An 18,305-nucleotide genomic window follows, 5' to 3' on the forward strand; every position below is an offset into this window, starting at 1 on the left:
CTTCGCTTAACTCTTCTCCAGCAAACGGTCAGGTGAATGCTATAGCTGTGAAGTACTGCTGCACACCATTTCCACAGCCTGACAGTTTCACATGTGTGGAAAATGGCTTTTTACAAAACTAACAACAAAAAATAGAGAGTTAAATTCAATTTCTGGTAAATTTAAGTATATGCTACAACCCTACGAAAGTCCACACTAAGATAACTGCACAGTGCTTATAGCCCATAATTCTTGTAAAAAGCAAACCCTCACATGTTTCCATTGATAAGCAGTTGTGGAGGGTGGAGATATGGCTCAGTGCTTAAGACACTGGCTACTCTTCCAGAGTAGGTGTGATTTCCCGCACCACAAGGCTCATAACTGTCTTATAATTCCACTCCAGTTCCAGAGTATCTGATGCTCCTTTGTGACCTCCAAAGGCACTGCACACATGCTTTAAAGACATTCAGGCAAAACACTTATATACAATACATTTTTAAAAATTAAAAAGAGGTGGTAGTACATGCCTATAATACCACCATTTGGGAGTGTAAGGCAAGAGGGTCAGGAGTTCACAGGTACCCTTGGCTACACAGTAAGGGTACCTTGGCTCTACAAGTAAGTAGAGGTAAACCTGTAATATGTGAAACCCTATCTCAGCAAACAAACTGAAAGGTGGTACATAAATATTGCCACATATTATTTCATGTATTTATAATGCCATATTTGGTGGGAAGTTGAACATATAAATGGAAGTTGAATCTAAATGAATTACATCTTTTTATATATCAACAGGGTATTACATTTTGTTGTTCCTTATTTTAATCTTGAGATAGCTCAGAATTCACAATTTTTTTCCTGCCTCCTTCCAAGTGCTGGAATTAGAAACATTCACCACTGTTCCCGCATAGCATCTTAGTTCTCATTATCCCTGTCTGCGTGAGCCTTACTATGTTCTTTAGTCTTAAACTTACAGACATACTCTTGCATCGGTCTCCTGAGTGCTAGGATTAAAGGTATGTCCAAAAGTGTCTAGCAAGTTTCATTCCTTATCACATATATTATTTCATTTGTTTATAATGGAAATTTGCAGTATTTGGTGGGAAAGTTAAACATAATTTTTAATAAAACTTCAGGAAGGAAGGATAGGAATATAATCTGAAAGAAATGTAGAAAAAAGGATTCAACTTCTTCAATAGAAATTCATTTTTTTTCTAGCCAGGTGGTGGTTCACGCCTTTAATCCCAACACTTAAGAGACAGAGGCAGGTAGATCTTTGAACTTGAAGTCAGGGCTACACAAAGAATCCCTGTCTCAAAAAAAAAAAAAAAAAAAAAAAACAACAAACAAACAAAAAAAACAAACAAAAAAAAACCCACCTCACTTTTTATTTTAAAGTAATATTTCAAAAGAAATACTATGGTTTTTAAACTCGTTTAGCACAATGGAAACACAAGCCTTTGTTTTCACTCTTCTTGATTTATTAAGTGGTTTTCTCATTTAAGGAAAAAAACTGCTAAGGAATTTTGAAAGACGGAAATTTTTAGCTTTTTGGGATACATATGAAGTTTTGAGGGAACAGCATTTTTATCAAGGGTAATACTGGTGTGGTAACAGGGGAAGTGCAGAGGTGAACAATGATCCAGTGGTCTCAAATTGGATTAGTATTTGACAACTAAAATTTTGTAAATTGATATGTAAGGGTTTTTCTTCTTCTATTTCTTAGCTTGAAGAAACAAATAGGACACTAACTAGCGATGTTGCAAATCTTGCAAACGAGAAAGAAGAATTAAACAACAAGCTGAAAGATAGCCAAGAACGTATGTATTAGCAGGGACTGAAGCTTATTGTGAATATGCCTAGTAGCTATTCTTATAACTTTAATATTTCTGTGTATTTCAGAACTGTCCAAGTTGAAAGATGAAGAGATGAGTGCAGCAGCTATTAAAGCACAGTTTGAGAAGCAGCTTCTGAATGAGAGAACTCTCAAGACTCAAGTATGTCACCAGGACGGAAAGGCGGTTTTGAATTTGTTTATATTCTTGTCACCTGTTACCTCTAGTGCTATAGGGTAGAAGCGAAGCTCAAAGCAATATCATTATTTGAATAATTTTGTGATTTTTTTTTATTCAAGTTAGAAAAAACTTCATGTATGTGGAAGTGCCCCACATTCTCTCCTAGCTTTTTATTATTTGCTGATTGCCTGAAAGAGTCAGCTGATCTGAAAGGGCACCTGTGATTATTGACACCCCTCTGCGAGCTCCCACAGTTAGTTGTATCTGTAGCATAAATATGTGGGTGCTAGTACCATTCTCTGTTGTTGGAAAAGGTACATTTTAGTGCCAGTGCAGAATTCACATCCTTTGGAGTAGGAAGAGGAACATCTGCCTGTTTAAATCTTTTATAATAAAAAGTGGAATCATGATAACAGGTCAAGCCTGTAATTTAGCAGGCAACACACCTAGGGACCAGAATATGCGAGGCAAGCATTCTACCTAAGCTACAGTCATAGCCCTGTAAACACTTTAAATTATCACTCTCAAAAATCATGAGAAAGTGGACAAGATAGCTCAGTGAGGAAAGGCTCCTACTATCAAAAATCATGAGAATGAAAAACTAATTAGAATACAGAATGAAGATCGATGAAAAAACTATATTTAAAATAAGGCAAAAGATGTTATGTTGTATACATATGTCATATATATGTATATGTTCACATGTGTATGTGTACATGTGTGGACTGTGCATATGTGCATGCGTGTAGAGACCAGATGTTGGCTTCTAGTGTCTTCCTATATTACTGTCTGCCTGCTTTTTCTCTTTCAAGATTTTTATTTTCATTCGTTTATGTACTTATGCCCATGGAAGCCAGAGAGGTGTTGGTTCTACTGGAGCTGGGGTACTGGGTACTCCACTGGACTTGGGTACTGGAAACTGAACTCAGCTTTTCCAGAAAAACAGAAAGCAGTTTTAACCATTGAGCCATCTCTCCAGCCCCTCTCCCCCTATCTTTGAGACAAGATCTCTAACTAAATCTAGAGATTATAAATTGGTCAAGACTAACTGACCAGTGAACTTAAGGGAGTCTTCTGTCTCTACCTCCACTACACTGAGGATAGAGACATGTGTCTCTGTGGGTACCACGGATCTGAACTCTGGCCCTAGTGCTTGCACACTGGACACTTGATTCACTTTACATCTCTCTAAGCCCAAAAGAATTTCCTTAAAACCCTGTATACAGGAAAGGAATTACTGGTGATTATGTAGCTCATAATTGATGAGTTTCTAAGAAAACATCAACATAATTTATTATATGCTTATTTTTTAAGGCTGTGAATAAGTTGGCGGAGATCATGAATCGAAAAGAACCTGTCAAGCGTGGTAGTGACACAGATGTGCGAAGAAAAGAGAAGGAAAACAGAAAGCTACATATGGAGCTTAAGTCTGAACGTGAAAAATTGACACAACAGATGATCAAATATCAGAAAGAACTGAATGAAATGCAGGCTGTAAGAATACTCTTTTACACTGAAAACGGTTTAAAAACAATGATTTTCTTATCTTTGCAGAACATTTTTATTAGTACTTATTACTGATCTGTGACTCACAATTGCAATGCACATTTCATGTGTTATACATTTTCTTACAGCAAATAGCTGAAGAGAGCCAAATTCGAATAGAACTCCAGATGACCCTGGACAGTAAAGACAGTGACATTGAACAGCTGCGGTCACAGCTCCAGGCCTTGCATATTGGTATGGACAGTTCCAGTATAGGCAGTGGACCAGGGGATGCTGAGCCTGATGATGGATTTCCAGGTACACATCCTTGGTCAGCCCTTGCATTTGCCTTAAACTTAAGTCAGGTGATTGCTTTGATTCCATGAATGACTTTACTTTTAAGGAAAAGGTTTGCCATTTCTTTAAAGGAAATCCTACTTAGAATGGGATTCACATGACCTTTTGGACTTGTTTGATTAAAAACGAACAAGTAAATTCTAAATGTTTAGGAGTGTAACTCATATGTAGTGCCTATCTGTTTTTTAAGTTTTCACTTTTTTCTTCTCTCTTCTTTGCCTCACTTTCTTGCTTGTGGGTATTTAGTTCATATCACTCAGTCACACACTATGGAATCCATGTCTTTCACCTACCAGCGGTCCTCTACCTCTCTCAGTATTGCCACTAAGCCCTCCAGTTCTCACACGCTTCTTGACTCTGACTCTGAAGAAGATTGCTTGCCTTACTTACCTAGTTCATCGGAGCCTATTAGTACAGGTGATATCTGAAAACATCGTACTGTCTTTGGAGTTCTCCCAGATACTTAATTTGTCTTTCTTTAAAATGATAACATTTAACTAACATCCACTCACTCCAACATGCTGTTTAGATGCAGTAAAAAATAAACTGCTGCATGAACTATAATTTGCCTTTAAGGCATTTTTCAAAGAGCTTGTGATTGTATTTGCTAGATTGTTTGATTTTTGCCGATTTTCCAGAAACAAAGCACTATGTTCTATATCCTTGAAAGTGCATGGCTTCATCTATTTTTCAGACATTTCTGTAGTTCTGTATCAAGAGTGACAGAATATAAAAATACATGACCCGTTTCCTAGAATGTATTGAGGTTTTCACTGTTTTCATGTCCACCGTGTACTAAGCCTTCAGAGAATACATGAAACAATTTGGCTTGGTTTTCACTCTGAAAAGCCTCACGGGTGAAATGCCTGGAGACTCCCATGTGTCTTCTAAACTCACTGATCTCTGTGGACTCCAGCTTTCTTGTCTACATGAGGGATAGAATTCTGTTGTGTGGAGCTGTACAGACATAGAGAACTTAAACATCTAGTACAGTTAGTGCATAGCAGTTTAAACCTGTAACGATTCGCATTATCAGAATATCCTCGTAGAATGGCACCCCCTCTGCCAATTTCATTTGAAAAATAGGATCAAATTTATTAGCACAGAGTCTAATGACTTAAGATACTTTCTTTTGTTCATTATAGAGTTTTACTGATTTTGATATTTTAGAGCTTAGAAATCTTGGTTATACTGTTGCTTCTTAAACAGGTTTGGTCTGTATTTTACACAATGAGGATAGCCATTCTAAAATTTCCTGTTTTCTGAACAGGTACTCATTTAAAGTGCTTTTTACTCAAGAGTATAAGTGGTACACCTCTAGTCAGCTTGCTCTCCACAGGAAGAAGAAAGGGCCTGATGGAGACTTGCAGTAACAAGAGCTTAGGGGCTTGTGTTGTGAATTTTGCCTGTGCATGAATTTAATCAATGGAGTATTGGATGTTATAATTCCGAGCATTTATTTCTGATGTCATGTGACCTGAATTTTGTTCATGCTTCTACTCATTATGTGTTATTACAGTGTCCCAGGTACTGTGTGGTCTAAATTCCAAGGGGCAGATTTGAATAGCTTGTTATGTCTGCATTAAAATTTTACTAAATTCTTAATTGTCAGGAGAGAATCAGTTTATTTATCCTCCTTTATTATGCTTACTTATAGAATCAAGATTAGAAGGATGGTTGTCATTGCCTGTGCGGAACAACACTAAAAAGTTTGGATGGGTTAAAAAGGTAATTAGTGCTTTTGAATATGATTCCTTAGGCTTCTGATTTAACTCTAGCCATTTTTCTTCTGGAGTTGTAGGGATGGACATGCCTATACTTTTGGACACATAAAACCTGTTTATATTTTCTGATTTTGTTTATCAGTGTGGAAGATTTTTACTCTGCCTGAGTTGTTACTGAAGTGGGTTTTGAGGTTATTACATAAAAGCATGTTGTTTTGGTGCTGTTGTGTCCTGTTGGGCAGCACCTCTAGATACGATGGGAAGACCCTGTTTTTCTGTGCTACTGTGTTTCTTGCTCACTTTGACTAGGCTGATGTATATTCTCTTTCTGTGTAGATCTGAAAGGTTAACATATCAGTTTCAGTTTTATTGTTAGAGAAAAATAAATAAAAATCTATTAGTGAATCTATTGTTACTTTAAGGAAAACTCTGCTAAAGTGTCATTAATGCTTTTTATTTTACTTTCATAGTATATAACCTTATCACAAATACAGAATTTCTTATAAAAGAAAGTAAATATAGTACATAGTAATTTCATCAATTTCTTTCTTTCTTTTAACAGTATGTGATTGTAAGCAGCAAGAAGATTCTTTTCTATGACAGCGAACAAGATAAAGAGCAGTCCAACCCTTACATGGTGTTAGACATAGAGTAAGTATCCGACTTACATTAAAGTCTTAATGTGAGAGGAACAGAACTATGTCCATCATGACAGTCACAGTGCAGCTCTCATTCTACAGTCCCTTTGATTTCCTTAGTAATTGAAAGTTGGCAATGTGATATGGAAGACATCTATATTTCATGGCTCTTTAATTTGTAGTTATGTTAAAAATTACTGGAACAATAAGATGAGCTGCTCAACCTTTAATCCCAGCAGTTGAGAGGCAGACAGAGGTGGATCTCTGAGGCCAGCATGGTCTACAATAGTGAGTTCCAGGACAGCCAAAGACATAGTGAGACTGACCCTGTCTAAAAACAATAGCAACAACAACCGAACTGGCCTATTAGCTTCAAACGTGGGTCGGTAAATAGCTGATTTTAAACTTCTGGTATTAGCATAAGGTAACCAATGTAATATAATCCTTGAGTGATATTTTACTTATTTCTTTCTTTAAAAATCTTCTCTAGCAAGCTATTTCACGTCCGGCCTGTTACCCAGACAGATGTGTACAGAGCTGATGCTAAAGAAATTCCAAGGATATTTCAGGTAAAAATGTTGTTCGTTCTTTCACTCTTAGAAGTTCTCATGTGACATGATGTTTTAGATTCCTTTCTTCTCAGTGTCACGTTCCCTTCTGGCTTAGCTCCAGTTGGGACAGTTGGGGCTTTAGAGTGTGCTGCTTCCATCTGAGGCCATACTGTCCTCCTGGTTTGTTTGTTGTTTAGAGTGTGCTGCTTCCATCTGAGGCCATACTGTCCTCCTGGTCTGTTTGTTGTTTAGAGTGTGCTGCTTCCATCTGAGGCCATACTGTCCTCCTGGTTTGTTTGTTGTTTAGAGTGTGCTGCTTCCATCTGAGGCCATACTGTCCTCCTGGTTTGTTTGTTGTTTAGAGTGTGCTGCTTCCATCTGAGGCCATACTGTCCTCCTGGTTTGTTTGTTGTTTACGGTGTGCTTCTGAGCTTCTTGTGCCTTTAACAAGATTGGTTGTTGTTTTTTAGAGTATGAACTTAGTTCTGTTTTGGTTTTATTCTCAACTCTGGAAATTTAAAAAGTCACTTATCAAGTTGAAAGCTGTAGCACTTTTACTTTTTATTAAAAGCAAAGCCAAGTTTTTCCTTTTATTGTCTCCATTTAAACTATTTTCAAACCATAAGACCTAGAGCGCTGGCTTGGTGGTTAATAGCTCTTACTGCTGCATGAGAGGATCAACATTCACACCAGGTGGCTCTCAGATGCTTGTAACTGTAGCTTCATAGGTTCCAGTGCCCTCTTGTGACCTCCATGGGTACTTGTGCACAGATAGACAGATACACATATACCTCTGAAAACACTGCTTAGGTTTGAACTTCAACCGCATTTTGCTCTAGTTGAGTAATGTATCAGAAATGTTAAGATATAAGATACAATGTGGAGCCTAGAGAGCTGACTCAGCACTTAGGAACAAGACCTGGGTTTAGTTCCTAGCACCCATGTGGTGGCTCACAACCATCCAGTTCTAGGGTATTCGATGCCCTCTTCTGACCTCTGAGAGCACCAGTCATGTATATAATGAGTATATACATTCAAGGAGAATACTTACAAAACAAAATAAATCTTTAGCGTGTAGCAGTCACTTTTGTCTTCTTCTTGTTTATAGATTCTATATGCCAATGAAGGAGAAAGTAAGAAGGAACCAGAGTTTCCAGTGGAACCAGTGGGAGAAAAATCTAATTATATTTGCCACAAAGGACATGAGTTTATTCCTACTCTTTATCACTTCCCAACCAACTGTGAGGCATGTATGAAGCCACTGTGGCACATGTTTAAACCTCCTCCGGCTCTAGAGTGCCGTCGGTGCCACATTAAGTGTCATAAAGATCACATGGACAAGAAGGAGGAGATTATAGCACCCTGCAAAGGTAAGTAGGAAAGTCTTGCTGTGCTAGTACTTGGACTTCCATTGCTTTGAGCACATGAATTCATTTCAGGTCATTCTTGTTGTAGTTTATTATGATATATCGTCGGCAAAGAATCTGTTGTTATTAGCAAATTCAACAGAAGAACAGCAGAAATGGGTTAGTCGGTTGGTGAAAAAGATACCTAAAAAGCCTCCAGCTCCAGACCCTTTTGCCCGATCATCCCCTAGAACTTCAATGAAAATACAACAAAACCAGTCCATTCGGCGGCCCAGTCGACAGCTTGCTCCAAACAAGCCAAGGTAATGAATAAAAACATGGTAAAAAAAATTAAAGCTGCTTTTTAAAAATTGACTTATATTCAGACTAAAAACTTTGATAACTACAATTTTTCTTTGGTTGATATTCCTGTGAGTCACTGGAACCAAATATTTTAAACTTGTAGTATACATGTCTTATTCACTGATGTGGTTAAAATATATTTTAGAAGTTATACATATTAAATTTAACCAAAATTTAAAAGTATTTTATTATTTTTGTATATAATGAAACTGTTTTCATCTTTAATCAGCATATGGACTAACTAGTGATTTGGAAGATGGTATTAAGGTTACAGACAGACTGTCACATGTCAGGTGCACACAAATATTGCAACCTTCTTTTAGTTAGGTGATCTGAAAGGCAGAACCAAAAGCAGCTTTGGTTTTAATTCACATTTGTAAGTGCAAAACACTGTGACTTAAAGAGCAGTACGTTTCAGCTTTAGCATACATGCAGAGTGATGTGGGCATTGCTTGGAATTGAAGTGGTGATGTGGTGGGAGGCCAGCTATGGCTGTACTGACATCATTTCATTATGTATTTGGGTTCAGAAGAGCCATTTCTCTTTAGGTAAGCATTCATAAAATTTTAAAAAAGGATTTATTTATTTGTTTGTTTGTTTATTTATTTAATAGGAGTACACTGTAGCTGTCTTCAGACACACCAGAAGAGGGCATCAGATCCCATTACAGATGGTTGTGAGCCACCATGTGGTTGCTGGGAAATTGAACTCAGGCCCTCTGTAAGAGCAGTCAGTGCTCTAAACCGCTGAGCCATCTCTCCAGCCCCCGCATTTATAAATATTGTTTCTCATTGAGTGTGAAAGTTTGGTTAGCTAATGAAAGAAGTATTAACCTAGGTCAGGTTCCTTGTCGCCTAGCAAAGGACCTTCAGTATATGAGTGATAATGTGCACTAGCTACTATCAGACCACAAATATCTCATATGAAACTTTCTGGAAGTAGTATCTCAAGGAAATAATTTAGAATGACAAAGGAAGAATTGGTGTTTTAGCAGCAAAATGATTGGATGTTTTATGTGTGTAAAATATGATAAAATGAGCTGGGTGTGGTGACATATACCATTAGACCCAGCACTTGGGGCAGAGGCAAGAGCATCTCTGAGTTTGAGTCCAGCTTGGTCTTCATGACTTCCACGACAGCCAGAGCTGTATAGTGAGACCTTGTCTCAAAATAAACAAACAAACAAATTATGGTAAAATGTGACTCCATGATAGTACTTAAGCTATAGACTCTCAAAAAGTACTTGCTGGTCAGGTTGGATTTAGGGACATGCATACACACATACTGGGGTGGGCAGGGAGACAAAAATTAATAGGAGCCCAAAAATGTCTTTAAAGGAGGCTAGAGAGGTAGTTCAGCAGTTACTTCCAACTACTACTACTGGAGAGGATGAAGTTAGTTGTTAGCACTCGCTTTAGGTGGCTCACAATTACCTGTAACCTCAGGCCCAAGGTGGATCCAACACCCTTATTTGGACTTACATAGCTGTACTCAACATGCACATAAATACACAGAGAAGATACACACATATACACATAATTAAAAATAAACAAATATTTCTTTTAAAAATTCCTTAAAATAGAGAGACACTGGAGACCATTTGTAAAATATCTGAAATTTTAGTTTTAACAAATAGATTCTACTGAAATATCCAAAGATCTGCCTGCTTCTGCCTCCCAAAGGCACATAAAGATTATGTGCCAAAGGTCACAGTCATAAGCAGCAGCACCAGGTTTCAGAGCCTGCACTCTTAGCTGTAAATTCCACTGGAGGAAGAGGAAGATGAGAAGGGGGAGGAAGAAGAAGAGAACAGAAATTGTTGGCTTAAAAATGGGCTTGAAAGTGGTACTTTTAGAATGTTTTCTTAGTGAAGCAGTGCATGCCTTTAATCCTAGCACTTGAGAGGCAGAGGCAGGCAGATCTCTGTAAGTTCAAGGTATAGATAGTGAGCTCCAGGCCAAGCAGGGCTACATACTGAGACCCTGTCTTTAAAAAAAAGAAACAAAGACTCAACCTTATTGAGGAATTAAATTAAAATCTTAGTTTTTATTTGTAATGTTATGTTGTGTGGAGGCTGGGAGAAGATGTGCCAGTGGGTAGAAAATGGTAACGTGATGTGGAGATGAAGCCTGAATCCAACTAAAAAGGGATAGGTAGACTTTGCTTTAAAAAAAAAAAAAATTGACATGATTGTTTAAATACAAGTTTTTCAGTGACTTACTAACATTTAAATCAAGTACTGACAGTGAAATAAAATGTAGAGAAGAAAAAAATGAATTCAGAAAGTGTTTTGTTGTTGTTTTATTCTTTTCTTTTTTCTTTTAGTTGAAATAACCAGAATTAGCTGACTGAGTAGAAGAAAATGATGGAAAGGCTTTTAGGGAAGTCTGACATTGAACTCGTAACCTATTGACTGTAGTTTTAAATATAAGAGTACAGTACTGGAGTGCGGTGGGGTAGGGTAAAAGCACATGTGCAGGCATGGCTCCTTAGTTCAATCCTCAGTATCCTCAGTAACCAAGTAACACTTGGGTATGACAGCACATGCCTGTACCCTAACATTAGGTACCAAAATAGGGTCCTGGGAGTTAACTAGCCAAGCTGCCTAGCCAAAATGGGGAGTTTCAGGTCTAGTGAGAGACTATCTCAAGGGAATTGAGTAATGAGGAAGATATAACCAACATCCACCTCAGTTCTCCATGGACTCATACACAGATGTGTGTGTGTGTGTGTGTGACACTGGCACACACTTCAAAGACTTCAGAAGGATGTAAAATACAGAGTTCCAGAAAATATCTGTAAATAAAGCTTAGATATCCAGGAAAGGCTACTGATCTCAGTCTTCCAAATATTCCAAACACGTTTGAAAGAGTAATTTGGATTGCTTGTTTGCTTTAAGTTTATAATCGTGAGCCTTCTTGGTCTCCTCCCTCTGTTTTGGATGGCTATAGTGGTATTGTAGAGAATTCCCTGGGCACTACAGGGAATCTGGACAGATGCTCAGCTTTCATACTTCCCAGACTGAGTGCCAGGATAATTTCTCAAATTTAGCCATCTACATCAGAAACCACGCTGGCTACTTGGATGTGGTAGCACATGCCTGTAATGCGAGCACTTGTAAAGCAGAGACAGGAAGACCAAAGCTAAGCCTGGTCTACAGTAAGTTTGCAGCCAGCCAAAGCTACATAAGATTTTGTCTGAAAAAGAGAAACAAAACAAAAGAATTGTTCAGGTTATTTAAACATTGAAATATTGGGACTTTGCTACTCCTGTTCAGTCGTATCCACATCTCAGTACAATGTCTGAGAATACTGAATAGGTGAATCCTATACACTAAAGTTTAGAGCCATTGAAATGGTGATCACAGATGTAACCTTGGAGATCAGAAAGCTCCTTGGCAGAAATTCATGAGCATCACAGTCATGAATAATTAAAGGTTTACCCCCAATCCCTGCTTTAAGTGAAGGTGGTTGCAATGTTGCAGTATAGTTTGTTTAATTGGAAAGAACAGATCCTGGGTAGTAAAATGTCTTGGTGGGTAAGGTACCATCATCCCTCGAGACCAGATGATAAAGAGGTATTATTATTATTATTATTATTATTATTATTATTACAAATTGTCCTCTGACCTTCAGACAACTTTCATGGCATGTGAATCTCTGCATATACATAATAAATAAGTGTAATTTTCAAAAAGTAGAACTATATAAACTGAAGAGAAGCTAGAGTATTAGTTAAATTTTTTTAATTTAAAAAAAAAATGGCAGGCTGGAGAGATGGCTCTTCCAGAGGATCTGAGTTCAATTCCCAGCACCCACATGGCAGCTCACAACTGTCTATAGTTACAGTTCCAGGAGCTCTAACATCCACACACAGACATACGTGTAAGCAAAATACCAGTGCACATAAAATAAAAATAAACATGCTCAAGCTCCAGTTTTATGTTCAATTCATTTAGCCAAGTTAAATTAACAACAATCCCACTTACATGCCTGTGGCTTTCTCTTGTTCCATATTAGAATATAGCTGTGTTCCTGTTGTTGCTCCCTTTCAAAGGACTTTATCATATATGATGTTATTTATTAAGCAACAACAAAAGACAACAGCAGTTGTCAGCTGGTAATGCAATTCCTTTTATACTTCTCAAATTGAGAATCAGGGTAGCTACATCTTTATCTAGACCATAGGAATGAATGGGAAGAGCAAATTATGTTCTTAGCCCAGACATAATCTGTCTTGGGTTCTCTGCAGAGGTCCCTTCTGCAATGGGCCTGGTGAACATGACTACACCTGCACATAGATAGCAGTGGAGAAACTTCCTCCGTGTTTGTATCTGAACTGTTGCCACCCAGCTCCTGAAAGGGAACTTAGAGCATTCATAGCACATTCTAGCCACAGTGCTACATTTTGAAGTCTATAAAGGATAGAGCATATAAACTTGTGAACCTCCTATTACAGATTGCTTGATTTGGCATTTAAAGACTGGGATTGGTCATTTGATGATGTTGATGGTGGTGATGATGATGATGACGATGTTTTTGATTTCTGAAGAAATAAATGGGTAAATCAAAAAAAGAATGAGTTTTTAGTACTTCCATGTAGTGCATGTGGTTTGCACTTGGAGTTTCGTTTTCTCTCTTTTTTGGATAGGGTATGTTTTAAAAGTAGTTTTCAGAAATACTTCTAGTCTAACCAGATTTTCTGTGGCAAGTGTAAAAGTAAAATGCTATGTTCAAATGCGCGTTCTCTTCCCCCCCCCCACCCCCTTGGTTGATGTTTGTTTGTTTGTTTGTTTCTTGAGACAGGGTTTCTCTTAGTCCTGGCTGTCCTAGAACTCATTCTGGACCAGGCTGGCCTTGAACTCAGAGAGATCCACCTGCCTCTGCCTCCTGAGTGCAGGGATTAAAAGCATGTGCCACCCCTGCCCAGCTATGTTCAGATTCTTTATTGGGTATAGATTTTCACTATTGGTGGAATTAAAATATTTTATCTTAAAAAATAAGCATATACAAGTAAGAGAAGGAACAAACTCTGGTACCTTTGATTCATTCCACAGAAGCTGTATTCAGAGAATTGAAATTTAATGTTTTCAGTTTTAGACTAGTTTGTGAACATAGCATGTTTTCTTCCCCTCTCTCCATTCTTTCTCCTTCCTTTTTTCTAATTTACAAGAATTAAAGCCATAAAACCTTTTCAAGTTTGATACATGCAATGAATTACCTACCTCTTTCTGATTTGTCTTTGTGATGTGGTGAGAATTTAATGCTACCCTTGCTAAAAAGAATGTGAGTGACATGCTGTGCAGACTTCTGTCTAATGTAAAGTCAGGCATTGTGGCCCACTTGGGGATTGGGGGTAGGAACAGAAAAATGAGGAGTTCAAGGTCATCTTCCAGCTACATAGTGAATTTTGGCCAGTTTAGGCTATATGAGACCTTGTCTCAAAAAGAATACAGTAGGCATTGCAACATGCAAGGCTGCAGTTTCCACTCTGCAGGCTGAGGCAAGAGGCTTAATGAGAGCCCATACCATTTCAGGCTGGATAGTGAGACCCTGCCTCAGAGGACAGAAAAGGAGAGTGTAAAATGGTTTGCTTAAGAACAAGATTGAGTGTGTCTGGTGGCACACGCCCTTAATCCCAGTGCTTGGGAGGCAGAGGCAGGCAGATTTCTGAGTTCGAAGCCAGCCTGGTCTACAGAGTGAGTTCTAAGATAGCCAGGGCTATACAGAAAAAAACCTGTCTTGAAAAAAACAAACCAAAAAACCAAAACCAAAAACAAAATTGAATGAAAGTTAAGTTTTAGGACTTTATGCCTTCAAACAGAATAGACACATGAGTAATCTATGTCAACTGACCGTGTTGGAGGCCATGTTCTTACATCATGTAATACTGTGACCGCTATATCCAGGCTTGTGTATGTCTTACATGTGTATACTACAGCGTGCTTATTCCTCTTTTAGGAATAAGCCTAATTCCTCTTTCTTTATTTTGTGATAGGAAGGGTGGAACCTAGGACCTTGGGCTTGTTAGACAAGTGTTCTACCCCTAGCTGTACTCTAGCGGCTAGAGTCTAGCCCTTTCATTCCTATCGTCCTAAAGTATGTAGAGCCAGACCATAAATCCTGCTCTTTCAGCTGTATAGGGCAGCTGGAAACTCAGCACTCCAAGACCCTGCTGTACCTTGTTTAGCCCTAATATTGCTGATTAACTGCACTGAATGTTTGTGGCCAGAATGGGACTTAAAAAGTCCTTTGTTATATTTAGAAAGAATGTAGTTGCATGTACCTAAAACTAAGAAATACAGTTGAATTTGTTAATGCATGAATTGGGTTTTAGAGGAAATAGAGTTTAATGATAAAAGTGAAATGCTCTCAGGGAATTTAACTGTCTCTTAACTGTATCAACTAACATTATTTTTCCTTCTTTTCTAGCTAACTGCCTTCTATGAAAGCAGTTATTGAAGGTGATCATATTCTTCCAGCTACAAGACTGAAATATGATTTCTCAAAACTAAAAGGCTATATTTTACTGAGACACATACATACACCACATGTGCGCGCGCATGCTTGCCCTACCTTCCCCCCTGAAATAATTACAAATTATGAAGAGGTTTTTCTGGGCTACTTTGAAACAAGTTGAACAAACAGTGGTCGGTGAGTAAAGGTGTCCTGCAGTTCTCCCAGACTTGCTTCATAAAGCTCTTGGCAGCCACACTACATTGCACAGGACTGAGAAGAGTTTAAAGAAATCACATTTCAGCTTCTACAGAGGGTTTCACCAGCACATTAGCCAGAAGAATTTGGGAGTGAATCCCACTACAGCGATGCTGACTGCATCTTTAAGAAGTGACTATGATATTGTGTTCATGTATGTGTATACATATGAGTTTTGCCTCATATAGATATATACACACATACACATAAAACACATTGTACTGTAATAATACTGTAAGGTTTTTTTAACTTACCATTTTATTTTTTATACATATGAATCAGTTATCATTATTTCAGTTGCAACTATGCACTTGTATAAAGCCATAATGTTGGAGTTTCTATCCTTCATTCATGTACCTGATAAGGAGTTGCATGTTTGTGTAAAAAAAATAACTGTAACAAGAAATTTGAAGTTAATTATTCCAGTTTCCTAATGCTTAAGGTAGGCAACTTTACCCATTTTGAATGCCTTAATTTAATTTTCTCTCCCCCCAAATCTCAACCCTTTTCTATATTTAACTAAAGAAAGAACAAGTGTTTACCAGCTCTTAGGACGCAGCTTGCTTTGTGGGGAAAGTAGTGCACAATTTTACGTGTAGTAGTTATATCAGTGTTGGCCTATTTGATGTATATTGGTTTTTAATGTACTTGGTCATAGAAACAATAATGGATTATATTGAAACTAATGTGTGTGATGTACCTCTGTTACTGTTTTCATCCCTTTTTACAGACTTCAGCAGGTCTGTGACTATAGAATATTTCCTTTGCTTTGAACTTTCTGGTTACCCTAGATGTGTTTTTATTTATGGTAAAGATAATTTTTCATGTTTTCATTCAATATTCAAAAATTGTCTCAAATATAAGGAAAACTAACATGTACTGTGTAGATATATTTTAAATATTTAAATGTGATCCTAAAACAAACACCTATGTGTGGCAGTATTTCAGCTTTGATATCTGGGAAGAGGCAGCCTCAAAAGTACTTAATTTGATTTTCACTGTTAAATGCTGCTGAGGCTAGAGAACAGGTAGGACCTGTCCTGCCATGCTACTGCCCAGGTAAGTGTGCTTAACCCCACAGCAGAGTGCAGCAGTGAGCAGCATCAGGCTCTGTACATATGCAAAGTTCAATATGACACTGAAATGTTTGCCTGATATTTTAGTGAAACCAGTGACATTTTTGATTGCTTCCTTCTAGGGTCAGTGTAGAGATGTTGTAAAAACTTTGATCCTCGCTATAGTTACTATTGTGGAAATAGTGGCTGTTGGCCCACTGATATACTAAATCCAGTTCTGTGACCTTCAGATGGCCCAGTTTGCATCTTTCATGCTGTCTGTTAAGATTACATGTGCATGCCATTTCCCTGGAAGCAGCTGTGCTCTGGTTTGGAACACAACTTGCTTCCTCCCTCTTTTCCCTCCCTCCTTCCTTCAGGTTTAAAAATGAAAATATATAAAATTTATATAGAAGAACTATTTCCATTCATTAGAGTTGTTTAAAAGGAGACTGAATTAATATTTTATATAAAGATTTTGTTACTATGGGAGGTTCTATCCTATTCTGAATTGGAGAGTATATATATATATATTTTTAATAAACTTTATTAAGGTGAAATAATGTCAAGTTTACACATGAATAATTGAAGTATTTGAGTAAAAAAGGAAAAAGTTTTAATTTTGGATGCTGTTCGTGTATATATGTCTAAGAGTTTGGAGAATCATGGTGTGATACAACTGTATAAGGCGATTAATGTGAAGGATTCAGGGGAATAAAACATTCTGAGGGGTGAAAAAAATCTCTCCATGGAGCGTCTTCACATATGGCTTTCTAGGGATTTATAAGGTTATTTGTCCAACTGTCAGAATTCCAAGTAAAAAACCACACGACCTTAGAGAAGCATTTACTCTTCCCACTCATCTACATGTACGTGGACGCACATACCTGCCATTTTTCTCCCCAACCCAACAATCATTACAACAGCAACCTAATTTTGTGCCAGGTTCTTTTTTTCTTGAGGCCTCCAATCCTTCAAGATAAATGTGTACCAGCACAAATACTGCTTCCTTTGTTTGGTCCCCCAGAGCTGTAAATACTTGGCATTTGGGATCTAAAAGACAGGGAATGCTGGGTTTCCTTAGTTGGATGCTATTCTTATGCTTTGTGGAAATAGAAAAGACAGATGTAAAGAAAAACTTAAGTACCAGTATTACTGTTGAAAATTAATGTAGAATTAATTTTTAAGCATTAATTTTCAGTAACATCTCAAAGCAAGATTCAAACAAAACAAAACTGTGATCCCAAGGGAAGGCTGCTGTTTGTGGCCAACCTTTGAGAGGCCATGGCCCTAGAGGGCTTTCCTCAGTTCATGTGTAGATCCTAGTGAGACATGCTCGAGGCTGCCAAACCAACTGAAGATGTCATACTGCTGCTGTCAGTCTGTTAGGGTTCCCAGGGTGAAGGAAGAGAAACTCAGACACTAACTAACCTTGTAGAGATGCTTTAGGCAGCACGGTGAAGCCCCCAGTAAAGCACGTAGCTCCCAAGCTTCTCAGGCCCTTGACTGCTACTGATTCTTTTTTTTCTGTCTGAAGATGACTTCAGCTCCCCTGGCTCGTGGAGGTGCCACAGCCAATGTTAAAGCACTTTGACAAGCACTGTGTGACAGTGCTGAGTGTTGTTCCCTGGGACCTCACCTTTGTTCCTTTCCCTGTGGTGACTTTTGTTTGCAACTGTAATAACTTATAAACTGCATGATTTAGAGTCATCTTGGATCAGTCCCTTCCCCCAACAAAAAAATCATCCCCTCTTGATTTATTTTTTATTTTGTTGCATCTTTGTAGTAATGTAATTGTATTTTTATGCCTGCTTTTTGTTTAAAAAAATAAATAAAAGAAACTAAGATGTAAGCATCTTTTCCTGTGAAATAGTTGTGGAATGCTGCAGCTTCTTCACCTGCCTTCTTAAAGGATGCGAATAGTAGATGAGGTGATGCCATCATAGTGAAATCACGTCTGCCTTACATCCTGGAGAGTTTACTTCTAGAGTCCGTCTCCGATTCACTTTGGGTATGCAGGCTTAAACATTTGATTCCAGGTGGGAAGGATAGAGGGCACAGAGTGCCTTTCTGTCTGAA

General features: G+C 38.0%; 1 protein-coding gene across 1 annotated transcript in view; it reads left to right on the forward strand.

Annotated features, from left to right (window-relative positions):
- The window catches only part of Rock2 (Rho associated coiled-coil containing protein kinase 2), a 94,692-nt gene extending 76,611 nt beyond the window's left edge, over positions 1-18,081 (forward strand). The window contains exons 24-35 of the mRNA XM_085830210.1: positions 1,706-1,799; positions 1,882-1,976; positions 3,309-3,488; positions 3,629-3,797; positions 4,083-4,253; positions 5,494-5,564; positions 6,123-6,211; positions 6,689-6,767; positions 7,858-8,119; positions 8,205-8,418; positions 12,917-13,019; positions 14,890-18,081. Of these exons, the coding sequence (XP_085686336.1) occupies positions 1,706-1,799; positions 1,882-1,976; positions 3,309-3,488; positions 3,629-3,797; positions 4,083-4,253; positions 5,494-5,564; positions 6,123-6,211; positions 6,689-6,767; positions 7,858-8,119; positions 8,205-8,418; positions 12,917-13,007 (1,515 nt within the window). The 3' untranslated portion in view covers positions 13,008-13,019; positions 14,890-18,081. The remainder of the gene's footprint in view (positions 1-1,705; positions 1,800-1,881; positions 1,977-3,308; positions 3,489-3,628; positions 3,798-4,082; positions 4,254-5,493; positions 5,565-6,122; positions 6,212-6,688; positions 6,768-7,857; positions 8,120-8,204; positions 8,419-12,916; positions 13,020-14,889) is intronic.
- The last annotated feature ends 224 nt before the right edge of the window (positions 18,082-18,305 follow it).

Source organism: Mus caroli, unplaced genomic scaffold (assembly GCF_978045245.1).
Source record: "Mus caroli unplaced genomic scaffold, Mus_caroli_1 scaffold_14, whole genome shotgun sequence".
Taxonomy (NCBI): Eukaryota; Metazoa; Chordata; class Mammalia; order Rodentia; family Muridae; genus Mus; species Mus caroli.